Source organism: Hyperolius riggenbachi, chromosome 5 (genome assembly GCF_040937935.1).
Source record: "Hyperolius riggenbachi isolate aHypRig1 chromosome 5, aHypRig1.pri, whole genome shotgun sequence".
Lineage (NCBI taxonomy): Eukaryota > Metazoa > Chordata > Amphibia > Anura > Hyperoliidae > Hyperolius > Hyperolius riggenbachi.
In genome coordinates this window covers 293,359,216-293,374,508 of record NC_090650.1, presented here as the reverse complement: position 1 = coordinate 293,374,508, position 15,293 = coordinate 293,359,216, and the positions used below count along the sequence as shown (strand labels likewise).

The following is a 15,293-nucleotide window of genomic DNA, read 5'->3' as shown; positions in this document are numbered from 1 at the left end:
GGTGATAGATATTTAAGTCTCTGATTTGCTAGTTATGTGCTAAAGCTGAGTGTAATCACAGCAAATCAGAGCGTTGCAAATCTATCAGCTGATCAAACAAATCACATGCTTCTCCATGAGTCCTCCTAGACATGACTATCACTAACTGAGAGTCTTCAGAAGAAGACCACGCAAACAACCAGAGAACCCACACTCCATGCAGAAGTGGCCAAGACAGGAATTTAACTCAAGACGCTAGCACTGAGAGGCAAGATTGTGAGCCACTACACCATCAGGCTACCTAATATCTCCACCATACTACTTCCTGAATGGCAGCAACCTACAAAGGAGCTGCTGCATAGGACTGTGGGGACAAAAAGAAAAAACAAACAAACAAAAGGGTTTGGAATTATAACTGGAAATTCAAATACAAACGGGATAGAATAAAGGCTGCAGTGTGTGTTCGCTGATGATGGCATGCTGGCTATATTTTCAGGTAATGTTGGGTCAGTGGCCTAAAGTATCTGGGCAGCACTGACATAAATTGGTTGCCAACTGAAAAAAATAAAAATGGAAATTTGGCAGAAAAATGGGTCCAATTAGGTGAGTTTATCACATGTCTGAGGTGAGCTGAGTGCAGTGTAGAGGAGATGAGGACCAGGGCTGTGGAGTCGGTCCAAAAATCCACAGACTCCGACTCCTCAGTTTAGGATTCCACCGACTCCGACTCCACGACTCCGACTCCTAATTTGCATATTACAATTGTGTTGATTAAAAGTATGTAACATGAAATTCGTCTCTTAACTGCCAACGCTTAGGAATTTTACAAGACAACTGAAGTGAGAAGGATATGTAGATTACTATATTTATTCCTTTTAGACTAAAACTAGTCCTTGGTAAGAGTACTTGTAAAAGGTACAACCGGAACAAAGAACATCTATCAAGTGTGGGTGCATGTAAGAATGATGTGCAGGTACTCTGCAGGGGAATGAGGAGATTGTAAACAGACAACACCTCTGTGTTCAATGTGCACAGCATTCTCAGTGGATTCCCTGCAGCTCTGTGGGGAGTGCATATGTAGAGTATAGTACTACTGTGTAACAAGGTAAACCTGAGACAGATGAAATTAAAGTTTTATACATACCTGGGGCTTCCTCCAGCCGCCTTCAGGATAATCAGTCCCTCGTTGTCCTCCTCCACCACCTGGATCTGCTGCTATGAGTCCAGGTACTTGAGTCAGTCAAGCGTAGTGCGCATGCACACACTCCGCCGCCAGGAGCATACTACACCTGTGCAGCACTATTGCGCAGGTGCAGAATGTTCCTGGCTGTGGGAGCGGCATGCGGCCGGACAGCGCTGACTGGCTGAATTACCAGGACTCATAGTAGAAGATCCAGGTGGTGGAGGACAGTGAGGGACTGATTAGCCTGAAGGGGGCTGGAGGAAGCCCCAGGTATGTATAAAACTTTACTTTTCATCCGTCTCAGTTACCCTTTAATTTGTAGTCACCAAACCAAATTCTAATAACATATCAAATTATTTTATTTCATCAGCAAAGAGAGTGCATACATTTGCATAAATCAGCATCAATGCAGAATTATTTCCATCTCGTTGACCATCTCTATTAGTGACATAGCTACACATCAGGCTTTATTCTTACAGCATAGATGTTATTTAGTATATATAAGTGATTCCTGTGTACACATCATGTATACAGTCACAATCAGATATGTATATCTGACCTTAAAAATACGGGGACTGCTTTATTGAAGCAGCACAAGTAACTAATTTTGATTGGTTTATTTCACTTTTGTGGACTAAGCACAGCTATTACTGTATATATACATTATTTTTAATTACTATTATCTGAGAAATCGAACATTTTATCATATTTTCTATTTTAATTACAGTTACAAATTCATTAGGAGTCGGAGCATTTTTTCCCGACTCCAACTCCAGGCACCCAAAATTGCCCGACTCCACGACTCCGACTTCACAGCCCTCATAAGGACACCTACCCTCCTCCCCTGCCCGTTTGTCCTGGTCAATGGACCTAATGCTGGGAATACACAATGGCTATAATTCATAAACCTGTTGTCGGTAAAGAGAATCTGTGTGGGAACACTCCGCTGTCGGTATTTTAGACTTCTGGGTGGGCATTCATGAAAATGTATCCAGTTGCAGTAGCAGTGTGGAGATTCCCCGAATTAGGCTGGCGGTAGGCAGGCGATAGGTTTGCAGAAGCACAGGAAGCTGCGGAGTTGATACATTTCTCCGTGTTCCGCTCTACTGCAGCTGCCTGGGAGGTCTGTGTCTCCATTCACTTAACATTGGTATCGCCACATCAGAGGGAGCGGTACTTCCCGACCTCGCACCACTTGCGGTAATCTTTATGAATTAACATTTTGCTACATTTTTTACAATAGTCACCGCACAAGGCGGTGATTTATCGCTGTGCTTGGTAAGGTCAGTTTTTCATGCGGAAGGAGCCTTTATGAATGCAGATTTTGCTCCGTGTGCGGTAAAGTCAGCTGTTTTAAGCATTTCCGCATGCGGAAATGCTTTATGAATGATAGCCAATGAGTTTTTTTGGCAGATTTACTGCCCGATCGATTTTCTGATTGATTTCCATTCATTTCAATAAGAAAATCGATCAGAGAAACAATCAAAATCAGATCGGACCAGTCGGAGATTATCAAACAATTTATCTGACGAAAAAAACTCATGGAGTATTCCCAGCATAACTGAGGGAGTAACGATGCCCACTAAATTGGATGGACAGACATGGTTTGGTGTATTTTTACTACTTGATACTGGTTAATATTATTCACTTTTTACTTGGGCTGCCTTACCAAGTGAAGTTAAGGGTGTACTGTTTTAAATAACAGAAAAAGAAACTCGTTAACCGCAGATTATAAATGGTGCCATGGCCAATTCGTGCCAACTATGTACAGTAAGTGTCCTTTTTATGTTGCAAGTATAAACCATTTTCAGCTTTGCCTTTCCTCAACATTCTCCACACAGGCCCGCACCTGACTAAGTATCCCAGTGCCTGCAACATAACCAGGTAACCTGCCTGTATCACACCTTAGATTTAGGCCCGGTTCACACTTGTGTTTTTTTCCAGACTGGATCCGGAACGTATACTGTACAAACGGAACGGACAAGATTGGCTCCAATGATAACCTATGGGTCCGTACACATCCGTCCCACCGGATCCGTTTCCTTCCGGATTTTACGTTCCGGCGGCCGGTCCGGAAAAATGCTGCAGACCCTATTTTTCCTGAACGTTGTGCCCTGCGGAACTTATCCGGAAGGTTTTGCAGCTCAATAGGAACTAATGGAAAACGGAAGTTGACGACACACTGCCTATAAAAAAAAAAACAAAAAAAAAAAAACGGACCTTTCTAGCCCTCTTCCTGTATGCTTCCTATGGTACAACGGCCATCTTTGTTTGCTGTCACATGTGCCCAGCAGGGTTTGACTAGGATTCCTCCCAGTACCTGCTTTATTATTTGGAGAAGATGGCAGAGATCAGACCATACAGCATAGAGGCCCTGATTGTACAAGTAAACATCAGGAACGATGCTATTCCAAGCCAGAAGCTGTATAAATACACTGGATCCATGGTCCACACAGCAGTCTCTGTCTCCAATGATGACGTCCACACAGTAATATATTATATATATATATATATATATATATATATATATATATATATATATATATATATATATATATATATATATATATATATATACATACACACACACACACACACACACACACACACACACACACACACACACACACACACACACACACACACACACACACACACACACACACACACACACACACACACACACACACACACACACACACACACACACACACACACACACACACACACACACACACACACACACACACACACACACACACACACACACACACACCTGAAACCGATCTAAAACGTATGCAGAACGTATGAAAAACCGGATACAAACGGAACAATAACTGAACCGGAAGGGAGACGGACCGGAACGGACTTCAACGGATCAGTTTCAACTGAAAGTTTGGGCTGCAAACGCAAGTGTGAACCGGGCCTTAGGGTCCTTTCACACGACGTCAGTTGCACTGTAGCAAAATAACAGAATATAAATCACATTTATATTCTAATGGCACTTCCACAAGTGTGTTTCGGTGCAATGATTTCCGGCGGCATAACGTGTAGCATGCTGTACGTTCCTGACCGATGTGTGATAATGATGCAAGTCCATAGTGTGCTCGTAGGCATCATTCTTATACCTGGTACATACGATCCAATTTTCCACCAGATTGACAGTCGAACCGATCATTTTCCACAGGTCTGATTCAATTTCCGATCTTTTATAAATCAATTTTTGTATAGTAGTGATAAGAAAAATCAGTCAGAAAAACTATTAGCCCTGTCAGATATTATCGTTTGGACCGTCAATTGGGAAATTGCATTGTGTGTACCAGGCATAACACAAGTCACCAGCTTGCTGCTATAAGTTTCACAAGACTGCTCATGGGCTTAGCAGGCAGCCAGAAACAGGCTAGAGTTGTTGGCACCATTGATTACAAAAAAAAAAAAAAAATCAAATGGGAGGAGTAATATATGTAACTTTTGCTAGTTCTAAGTGCTGTCCTACAACAAAATGCTGGCACGTGTCAAACTCTGGCCCACGGGCCAAATTTGACCCGCAGCGCCAAACAAATTGGCCGCCAGTGCTTTCTGCACTTTACATTGTATGTGGCCTGTGGCTCTTTAAACAATGGCCCGCAAGAGGATCGTCATGGCCCGCGGCTGCGCTCGCAACTCCGCCCCTCCCGTCTGTTGTCTTTGGTGGCTAGCCATCCTCCTCATGCAAGTGATAGAGCGTTGCTACGTTCTATCACGCTCTAGCTTCTTGCTCCGCCTACCAATACCATGGGTTCAGCGCAGAGCTGTCAATCAGGCAGCGTCTTTTCCACTTCCTCCACCTCCTCTTTCATCCTTGCTAGCCACTGTACTCTCCATGGTGGCGAGCGGCGGCAGTTCTTCAGTCTGCACACCAGCGTGACCCCCGCACACAAGAGAGCGGTGTGTCCGTGCCTGATAGCTTCTTATACTGGGGCACCTGCTATGCCTGGCTACCTATACTGGGTCACCTGATATGCCTGGCTACCTATACTGGGGCACCTGATATGCCTAGCTACTTATACTGGGGCACCTAAGAGGCCTGGCTACCTAAACTGGGGCGCCTGCTATGTCTGGCTACCTATACTGGGGCAGCTGCTATGCCTGGCTACCTATACTGGGGCAGTTGCTATGCCTGGCTACCTATACTGGGGCAGTTGCTATGCCTGGCTACCTATACTGGGGCAGTTGCTATGCCTGGCTACCTATACTGGGGCAGTTGCTATGCCTGGCTACCTATACTGGGGCAGTTGCTATGCCTGGCTACCTATACTGGGGCAGTTGCAATGCCTGGCTACCTATACTGGGGCAGTTGCAATGCCTGGCTACCTATACTGGGGCAGTTGCAATGCCTGGCTACCTATACTGGGGCAGTTGCAATGCCTGGCTACCTATACTGGGGCAGTTGCAATGCCTGGCTACCTATACTGGGGCAGTTGCTATGCCTGGCTACCTATACTGGGGCAGCTGCTATGCCTGGCTACCTATACTGGGGCAGCTGCTATGCCTGGCTACCTATACTGGGGCAGCTGCTATGCCTGGCTACCTATACTGGGGCACCTGCTATGCCTGGCTACCTATACTGGGGCACCTGCTATGCCTGGCTACCTATACTGGGGCACCTGCTATGCCTGGCTACCTATACTGGGGCAGCTGCTATGCCTGGCTACCTATACTGGGGCAGCTGCTATGCCTGGCTACCTATACTGGGGCAGCTGCTATGCCTGGCTACCTATACTGGGGCACCTGGCTGCTATGCCTGGCTACCTATACTGGGGCACCTGCTATGCCTGGCTGCCTAAACTGGGGAACCTGCTATGCCTGGCTACCTAAACTGGGGCACCTGCTATGCCTGGCTACCTAAACTGGGGCACCTGCTATGCCTGGCTACCTAAACTGGGGCACCTGCTATGCCTGGCTACCTAAACTGGGGCACCTGCTATGCCTGGCTACCTAAACTGGGGCACCTGCTATGCCTGGCTACCTAAACTGGGGCACCTGCTATGCCTGGCTACCTAAACTGGGGCACCTGCTATGCCTGGCTACCTAAACTGGGGCACCTGCTATGCCTGGCTACCTAAACTGGGGCACCTGCTATGCCTGGCTACCTAAACTGGGGCACCTGCTATGCCTGGCTACCTAAACTGGGGCACCTGCTATGCCTGGCTACCTAAACTGGGGCACCTGCTATGCCTGGCTACCTAAACTGGGGCACCTGCTATGCCTGGCTACCTAAACTGGGGCACCTGCTATGCCTGGCTACCTAAACTGGGGCACCTGCTATGCCTGGCTACCTATACTGGGGCACCTGCTATGCCTCGCTACCTTTACTGGGGCACCTGCTATGCCTCGCTACCTTTACTGGGGCACCTGCTATGCCTGGCTACCTATACTGGGGCAGCTGCTATGCCTGGCTACCTATACTGGGGCAGCTGCTATGCCTGGCTACCTATACTGGGGCAGCTGCTATGCCTGGCTACCTATACTGGGGCAGCTGCTATGCCTGGCTACCTATACTGGGGCAGCTGATTTGCCTGGCTACCTATACTGGGGCACCTGATATGTCTGGCTACCTATACTGGGGCAACTATTATGCCTGGCTACCTAAACTAGGGCACCTGCTATTCCTGGCTACCTATACTAGGGCACCTGCTATGCCTAGCTACCTATTCTGGGTCTCCTGTGCCTGCTACCTATACTGGAGGCACATACCTGGCTAACCTGCATACTGGGGGCACCTATGCCTAGCTATCTATACTGAAGGCACCTATTCTTGGCCACCTATATTGGGGGCAACTATACCTGCCTTCCTATATAGGGGTTACCTATACCTGGCTTCCTACCTACAATGAGGATGTATTTTGTGTGTTGGCTATAACGCCTTGGCTATCATGTGCAGTGCAAATTGTGGGGTGTTATGCGATCATTCCAAATGGGGGGGGGGGAATTAAGTATACTTGTTGGCCCGCGACCTGGTCTAAGTTTTACATTTCGGCCCTCCGTCTATTTGAGTTTGACACCCCTGCTTTAAAGGATACCCGAGGAGAGCTCATTTATAGAAACAGCAGGAGGCTTCAGGCAGGTATGGGCAGCAGTCCTCATGCCAACTCATCCCCCTGTTCTCCTCTGTCCTCTTATAAACATCCCTATGAGCCACGTCGGCCAAATTACACACTACTGAGCAAGTGCTGGCCTGGTTGCCCTCCCGTAGCAGTGAGTGCTCTCTGCATATGCACTACACATTGATTCATAATGAGAACGTGCAGAGCACTCCCGGCATCGCGATTAATGACATGTGCCGCTAGGTCGGCTGTAACATGGAACACTTATGGGGGCATTTACAAGTGAACTGAGATGGGCCCACATAAAAATGTATATATACCTGAGGCTTCATCCAGCCCAATCTGGCCTGATCACTCCCTCGTTGTCACCGCGTTCACCCGCAACTAGACCAGGAAAATCCTCCAGTCAGGACCAGTTGGCGCAGGCCAGCCAGGAGCTCTCCCCGTCTCACTACTGTCACCGGGAGAGTTATCCCCCTGAATGCAGAATGCGGTGTGAACATGGCATGAGCGCATGCATGCAGCCAGTCTACGCATGCACAGTTGGCTCCAGACCGAAGGACTTTCCGGGGCCACCTGCAGATGAACGGGGAGTCAGAGGACAGCATTGGATTGATCAGGCCGGAATGGGCTGGAGGAAGTCACAGGCATGTATGTTTTGCTGTTTTATCCCCGTCTCAGGTTCCCTTTAAGCATGGTGGGATAACTCTATTGCAGTCTACTATCTTACAGAATACAGATAAACCACACAGCACAATGAAACAGGTGACAATGGCACAGATATTAGGCATGTTAGATGTATAGGCTGCATACAAGTACACGTAGTAATAAATCTGATATACAGTATAGTAATAAGGAGGCTGGGCAGCTCAGGAAGAGCCCCTATTGTGTGCTGCTAAGGGAAGTCCTGGGCCGGGGCTGTGACAGCTCCATTCAGCCTCTGCAGACAAGAAGACACAAGGCAAGCACTGTCTGTGACATCAGGTACACGGCAGCCCAAGGAAGCTGCCACACAGCTCGCAACCAATCCGCAACCGTTAAAATAAATAGAGAGAGCCCAGGGGCCGCTCACCTCCTCCAGGAACTTAGTGACGTCGTACACCTTGTGGTGGATGATGATCCAGGTACTCTTGCTGTGATTGTGCTTCTGGATCTCGTCCAGGGTGTAATACTTCACGTCTTTCTGGTTAGCCATGTCGGTGCCGGAGACGGGGGCGCACAGTGCTATTTACACTCCTAGGCTCCCTGCTCTTTCTGCTCACTCCAGACTCCTCTCTGTACAATATGAATGCGACGTTCCCCTAGCATCGCTTTAGCCGTGTGAGCTCCTTGCTCCTCCCTGGGCGATGCTGTCTCTGCTGGGCGGTGTTTCTCTGCTATGCTGAGCAATACTTGCAGTTTCTGGAGCCAATTGCATTGCAGTGCATTTTCTACAGACAAGTACAGCACTGAAGCATTCAAGTTCGTCGCCTCCTCAGCATGTATATTATTATTAGCTTATACATATTTACTTTTTTGTTTTGTTCTAGGAAATAATTATAATAAAATCACATATTATCTTACGGTCTATGTCAATTACAAAGTGCGAAACAATGGGCTCTATTCTCAAAGACTTCCCGCATGCGGTAAAGTACATGCGGGAAGTTTGCACCCAAAATACCGGCAAGTTGGGATTCTCAAAATGTTCCGCATGTTTTTTCCGCATGCGGAAAAAGTGTGATAAAAGTGCGGGATTCATGCGGTAAAATTTCCGCAAAAGTCGGTATTTTCCGCAATAAAAGATCAATTCTCAAAGATGTTCAGGCGCATCATTTCTTCGTTAATTACCGAATTTTTATCACCTACAAGTAGTAGGTGATATATTCCGCATCCCATTGACTTTAATGAAGTGTGGAGGCTTAAGGGCTGTGCTTGGTGGACTTTAACTTTTTTTTTTTAAACACTTTTTCATGCGACCTTTTTACCGCATGATTCCCGCATGAATAATGCCTGTTTCCGCATCTTTTTTCCCGCATGCGGAAAACATGCGGAAAATGTTAGTGAATGCTGAAAAAATGCGGAGTTTACCGCTGGCGGGAATTTAGCGCTAAAATTTTGCGGTACTTTTGGCTCTTTGAGAATAGAGCCCAATGTATCGAAAAGCAAAACTGATGACAGACAACAGTGGCCTCAATTCACTGAGCTTTATCAAACACTTTATCAACTGTTTGATAATTTTACCTTATGGGTAAAATCTAATTTTGAATTCACTAAGGTGTTATAGATTTATCGAATGTTTTATCGATAAAACATTCGCTAAATCTATAACACCTTAGTGAATTCAAAATTAGATTTTACCCATGAGGTAAATTATCAAACGTTTCATAAAGTGTTTGATAAAGCTCCGTGAATTGAGGCCAGTATGTTATTTAGTGTCCGCGTCAGCTTTTAAACGCTCAGGTTTGGTTCACACATAAAAAGGTGCCCATCCCTGTCTTGTAAGTTTTTGACATCCATTGGCATCAGTTTTGTATTTGTTTCTATGGCTGTGTTCACACATAAATCTGTAAATTTCTGGTCTGGTCCTGTCAGTTTTGTACCGTATGTGTTTCTATACAAAAAAGATGTACATTTCCAGTCCAGTTAGGTAAAACGGATAGAAAACTATGCAAAACTGACAGGACAATACTGGGCTGGAGCAAAAAATGTGCAGATTTGTGTGTGAACCAAGCTTTAGGCCCTGTTCACAGTAGTGTGCTGCGGTGTAATGGCTGCTTCGTAACACCCCTTATGCAATGCCTAAAACTACCCTACCATCTCTGACGTCTAACACTAACCTACATTCTTCTGTGCCAAAAACTAACTTCTCTTCTTTGCCTAAAACTTACCTGTCCTCTACCTAACACTTTCCCACTGGGAAGTAGATTCTGTTGCGAAAAGTCCTACGACACTTGCATGCTGTCAGGTGACCACTATACATACGCTAGATACAATAATCAGAGCTGAGGTGGTCTTTATCGGCTGCTCTGGCCGAATTTAATTTATATTCATATTTATGTATCTTAAAGGGGTTCTCTGGGGGGTTGTTGAAAATAAAAATGGACACTTACCTGGGGCTTCTATCAGCCCCCTGTAGCTGTCATGTCCCGCGCCGTTCTCCTCCGATCACTGTTCCCCGCCACGGGTACCGTTTGATTATTCGTCTAACAAGATGAACAGTGCGCGATCCAGCTCGTGTCATCGGGAGCTTGCCGCGCAGGGACCGGTGGCGGGGAATGGTGGATCGGAGGAGGACGGCGCGGGACATTACAGCTACAGGGGGCTGATAGAAGCCCCAGGTAAGTGTCCGTTTTTATTTTTAACACCCCCCCCCCCCCACAGAACCCCTTTAAAGGGATACTTAAACCAGTAAAAAAAAAAAAAAAAAAGAGAGGTGAAGCCCCAGGTAAGTGAAACGTTTTACAGGTGATTTAAGTATCCCCATGCGCAGGACGCTATTGCGGACAGGAATGCGATCGAAGCTACACGTGGCGAGAGTCGCGCAGGTGCAGTGGCCCACCGACTCCCAGTTGGTGTAAAACGAAACTAAGCCGTGGCAGGAGGATGGAGGATCGTAGAGGACCAGCGCGGGACAGGACGGCTGCAGCGGACTGGGAGAAGCCTCAGGCAAGTGAATTCATCAGTTTAGGTTTCCTTTAAAGCATAGCAGAGCTCACAAATAATCTAATAAGTAGGGATGGTCGGAAATGCCAATTTCCGTTTCTGCCGAAAATCCGCATTCCGCCATTGCCAATTACCGATACTGCTACCGTTTCCGCTAATGATTTTTGCATTCCGATGCGGGTTTTCATGGTAATTTTCGACAACTTTCGACGTTTCTCAAAAACTACAAGGTCTTTTTGAAAGATTTTTTTCCCTCTTGTTCCCATTTGTTGGCTTAATATTCCCTGAAAATGTGGTGTTTCTAGCTCCTAGCTATGGGGGCTTTGCTAATAACCTCTAAAGTTGGTGACATACCGCATAGCGGTTCCCATGCGGATTTTCGTGGTAATTTCTGCCGACTTTAACATCGATTTTCTCAAAAACTACAAAGTATTTTTGAAATATTTGTTTCCCTTTTGTTCCCATTTAATGGCTTAACATTCTCTAAAGATTTGAGGTTTCTAGCTCCTATGGGGGCTTTGCTATAAACCTCTAAAGTCGGCATAATACCACGTATCGGTAATGCAAATTTCCTGCATTTTAAAGTACAGTCTACAGCGGCCAACTTTGCGGGTTAATAGCAAAGCCCCCGTAGGTTCTACAGACAATTTTCAGGGAATGTTAAGCAGAAAAGTAGGAACAATAAGAAAAAAAAATCTTTCAAAAATACCTTGTAGTTTTTGAGAAAATTGATGTTTAAAGAGAGTCTGAAGCGAGAATAAATCTCGCTTCAGACCTCATAGTCAGCAGGGGCATGTGTGCCCCTGCTAAAACGCCGCTATCCCGTGGCTAAACGGTGGTCCTTGACCCCCCCCCCCCCTGCAAAATCACACGCTCCTGCTGACTATGAGACAAGAAGCGAGATTTATTCTCGCTTCAGTGTCTCTGTAAATCAGCGGAAATTAACGCGAAAATCCGCATTGGAACTATTATGCGGTATGCTGCCGACTTTAGAGGTTAATAGCAAATCCCCCATAGATGCTAGAAACACCAAATTTTCAGGGAATGTTAAGCAGAAAAGTAGGGACAAGAGGAAAAGATTTTGTAGTTTTTGAGAAAATTGATGTTAAAATCGGCGGAAATTTCCGCAATTTCAACGAAAATTCGCCTACCGCACTTCCATTACCAATTACCGAATTTCGATGCGGAAATTGCATTTCCGCGAAATTTGAACAAGCATCCCTACTATGTTGACCTTCACCACTGGATGTACTGACAGCTATTTGTGCTGGTTGGTTGAGATTGCTGGTTAGTTGCGTCCAAATAACCGGTACTCTACTGTATTAAATTCAGTAGTTGGAAGCCTCTGAATGGTCCCCCGAATCATCATAGAATCTACCAACCCAACACATGGCCCCTCTTAATCCCTTGGGTGCACCTAACCAAGGATGAGTGCACCCAGGCTGGGCATGCGGGAGTACACACCATACAATTTTCTGTATGATTTTCTGTAAGATTTAGCTGTCATGCTGGGATTACACGGTGCGTTTTTTGCTAAGAATCATTCAGCGCTGCGTAATATGTTGGTGCTTTATAAAAACAGTAAATAAATAAATAATTCCGATAATAAAATTCCGGGCGGATCGTTTAGAAACAGCCTTATCAGTCCACCGACAGACTGTACACACGCTGTACTGTCTGCTGAAAACAGGCCCAGCAGGAGGGGACGATGGACCCGTCGTTGCCTTTCATCAGGCGTGTGTACGGACCTTACTTTACAGAAAATAATCTAATTACAGAAAATTTTACAGAAAATTGTATGGTGTGTACTAGGCATAAGGCTAGTGCATGCCCAATTGAACAAAGCCATTTGTGCAGTTTTTTTTCCCCCTCTTTGCTTGCCAAGCTTGTCGGGGAGGGTTTCGGGGGAAGCCAGCGCTGGATTCCTCCAAACTTCAGAGGTCAGGGAAGCCTCATTGCCACCCTGAGGCTTCCCTCTCCCGAAGTAAGTATCCCCCAGAGGGGTTTTTTTAATTACAGAGTCTCTTTGAAGCCTCGTTCACATCATAAATGGCAATTTCTGAATCCAGCGTTTTGCGATTTTGAGTGATTTTTTTTTTTTGCGCCTTCCAGTGCTTACCTGCGCATTAAGGATTTTTTGTAAAACGCTTTTGCAGAGCGATTCATTTTTTCACTTCCTGACTTCAGGAAGTGAGCTCTTTCACCCGGAAATGAATAAATCGCCCAAAGTGTGAACAAGCCCTAAGTGCTTCTTTCTGCTGGGCATGCACGGAGCATCCAGAGGTTTCCCTCCATTGTGGTATCTTTTAATTGGAAAGTTTTACTTTGCTAGAGGCTGGGTGCACACATAGCAGAAACGCTAGCGCTGCGGAAAACACTGCGGTTTTGCCTCTAATGAAAGTCTATTGGCCGCAGGAAGAACCGCATATAAAAACGCATATGCGTTTTCTATGAGTTTTCAAAGCTGTTTTTTTTTTAACCACCCTGGCGTTCTATTAAGATCGCCAGGATGGCTGCGGGAGGGTTTTTTTTAAATAAAAAAAAAAACTATTTCATGCAGCCAACTGAAAGTTGGCTGCATGAAAGCCCACTAGAGGGCGCTCCGGAGGCGTTCTTCTGATCGCCTCCGGCGGCCAAAAGTAACACGGAAGGCCGCAATGAGCGGCCTTCCGTGTTTTGCTTACTTAGTCGCCATGGCGACGAGCGGAGTGACGTCATGGACGTCAGCCGACGTCCTGACGTCAGCCGCCTCCGATTCAGCCCTTAGCGCTGGCCGGAACTATTTGTTCCGGCTGCGCAGGGCTCAGGCGGCTGGGGGGACCCTCTTTCGCCGCTGCTCGCGGCGGATCGCCGCAGAGCGGCGGCGATCAGGCAGCACACGCGGCTGGCAAAGTGCCGGCTGCGTGTGCTGCACTTTATTTCATTAAAATCGTCCCAGCAGGGCCTGAGCGGCACCCTCTGGCGGTAATGGACGAGCTGAGCTCGTCCATACCGCTAAGGTGGTTAAATGCTGGTTTTGTTGCATATGATGCAGGAATGCTGCCAAAATGCACATAATGAAAGTCAATGGGAACACAATGTCATGGGATTTTCATGCGTTTTTTTCCCAAACATATATATTTTTTTACTGTATTTTCGCTTCCTGTTGTCTTCCAAATGATTTGCATATTATTATTATTATTTATTGTATTTATAAAGCGCCAACATATTACGCAGCGCTGCACAATAGATAAATGGGTTAACATACAGGTAGATCATACGGAAACTCACAACAAAACAAGATCATGCAAATGATTTGATAACAATACAGTGTCATAGGTCAAAATAGAGACTGTTCGAGTCCAGAAGAGGGGTGGTTGTGAGTAAGATTGCATAATCAAGCTGGAAACACTAGGGAGGAGGGCCCTGCCAGAGGCTTACAATCTAAAGGGTAGGGTAGAGACAATAGGTGCATCTTTTGAGAGGGTGTCTAACAGAACATATTATGGTGCTGGTGTAAGGGGGTATGCGAGCGTGAAGAGGCGAGTCTAGAGAGCTTGTTTGAAGGTATTAAAGGTGGGGGCGAGTCTGACGGCTAATGGGAGCGAGTTCCAGAGAGTAGGGGCAGCCCTGGTGAAGTCCTGCAATTGTGCGTGTGACTGAGTTATGCCTGGTGCGACTAGGCGCAGGTCATTGGAGGATCGGAGAGGGCAGGCTGGTATGTGCCTGTGGACCAGATCAGAGATGTAGGTCGGGCAGGTCTTGTGCACTGATTTGTAGGCCAAGCACAGGATTTTGAAATTGATCCTAAAGCTGACGGGGAGCCAGTGTAGTGCTTTACAGAGCGGAGTTGTAGAGGTGCTGCGGTGAGAAGAATGTATCAGTCTGGCTGCCGCATTCATTACCAATTGAAGTGGGGCAGTACTGTTAGAGGGGAGACCAGACAAAAGAGAATTGCAGTAGTCTAGGCGGGAGATGACAAGGGCGTGGATAAGGAGTTTAGTGGTGTCAGGGGACAGGTAGGAGCGGATCTTGGAGATATTGCATAAATGGAAATATAAAAACGCATGGAAAACGAATGTGTGTTTTGTATATGCGAATCGCAAACGCATTAAAACGCACACAAAACCCATGAAAAACGCATTGTAAACGCTCAAAAAACGCACACAACATTAACATAAAACAAAGCCCTTCACGCTATGTCATATGTGCACCCAGCCTCAGACATGTTTTGAAAGGGATTGCTGCTCAGAAACACAGTTCAGCTCCTAGCTGAGCAGGATACATAGTTATTTTGGTTGAAAAAAGACATACGCTAGGGTAATGTATTTCAATGGGGGTGTGCACACCACAGCGGGAGGCGTTTTGCAGAAACAAATCCTCCCGGGGTGAGGCATTTTTTGGATTGCGGAGGCGTTTCTGCC

At 46.3% G+C, this 15,293-nt stretch overlaps 1 protein-coding gene across 1 annotated transcript in view; it reads right to left on the bottom strand.

Annotated features, from left to right (window-relative positions):
- Positions 1-8,563, bottom strand: part of CYB5A (cytochrome b5 type A) — a 45,092-nt gene extending 36,529 nt beyond the window's left edge. Inside the window, exon 1 of the mRNA XM_068237085.1 lies at positions 8,321-8,563. Within this exon, the coding sequence (XP_068093186.1) occupies positions 8,321-8,443 (123 nt within the window). The 5' untranslated portion in view covers positions 8,444-8,563. The remainder of the gene's footprint in view (positions 1-8,320) is intronic.
- Between the last annotated feature and the right edge of the window lie 6,730 nt (positions 8,564-15,293).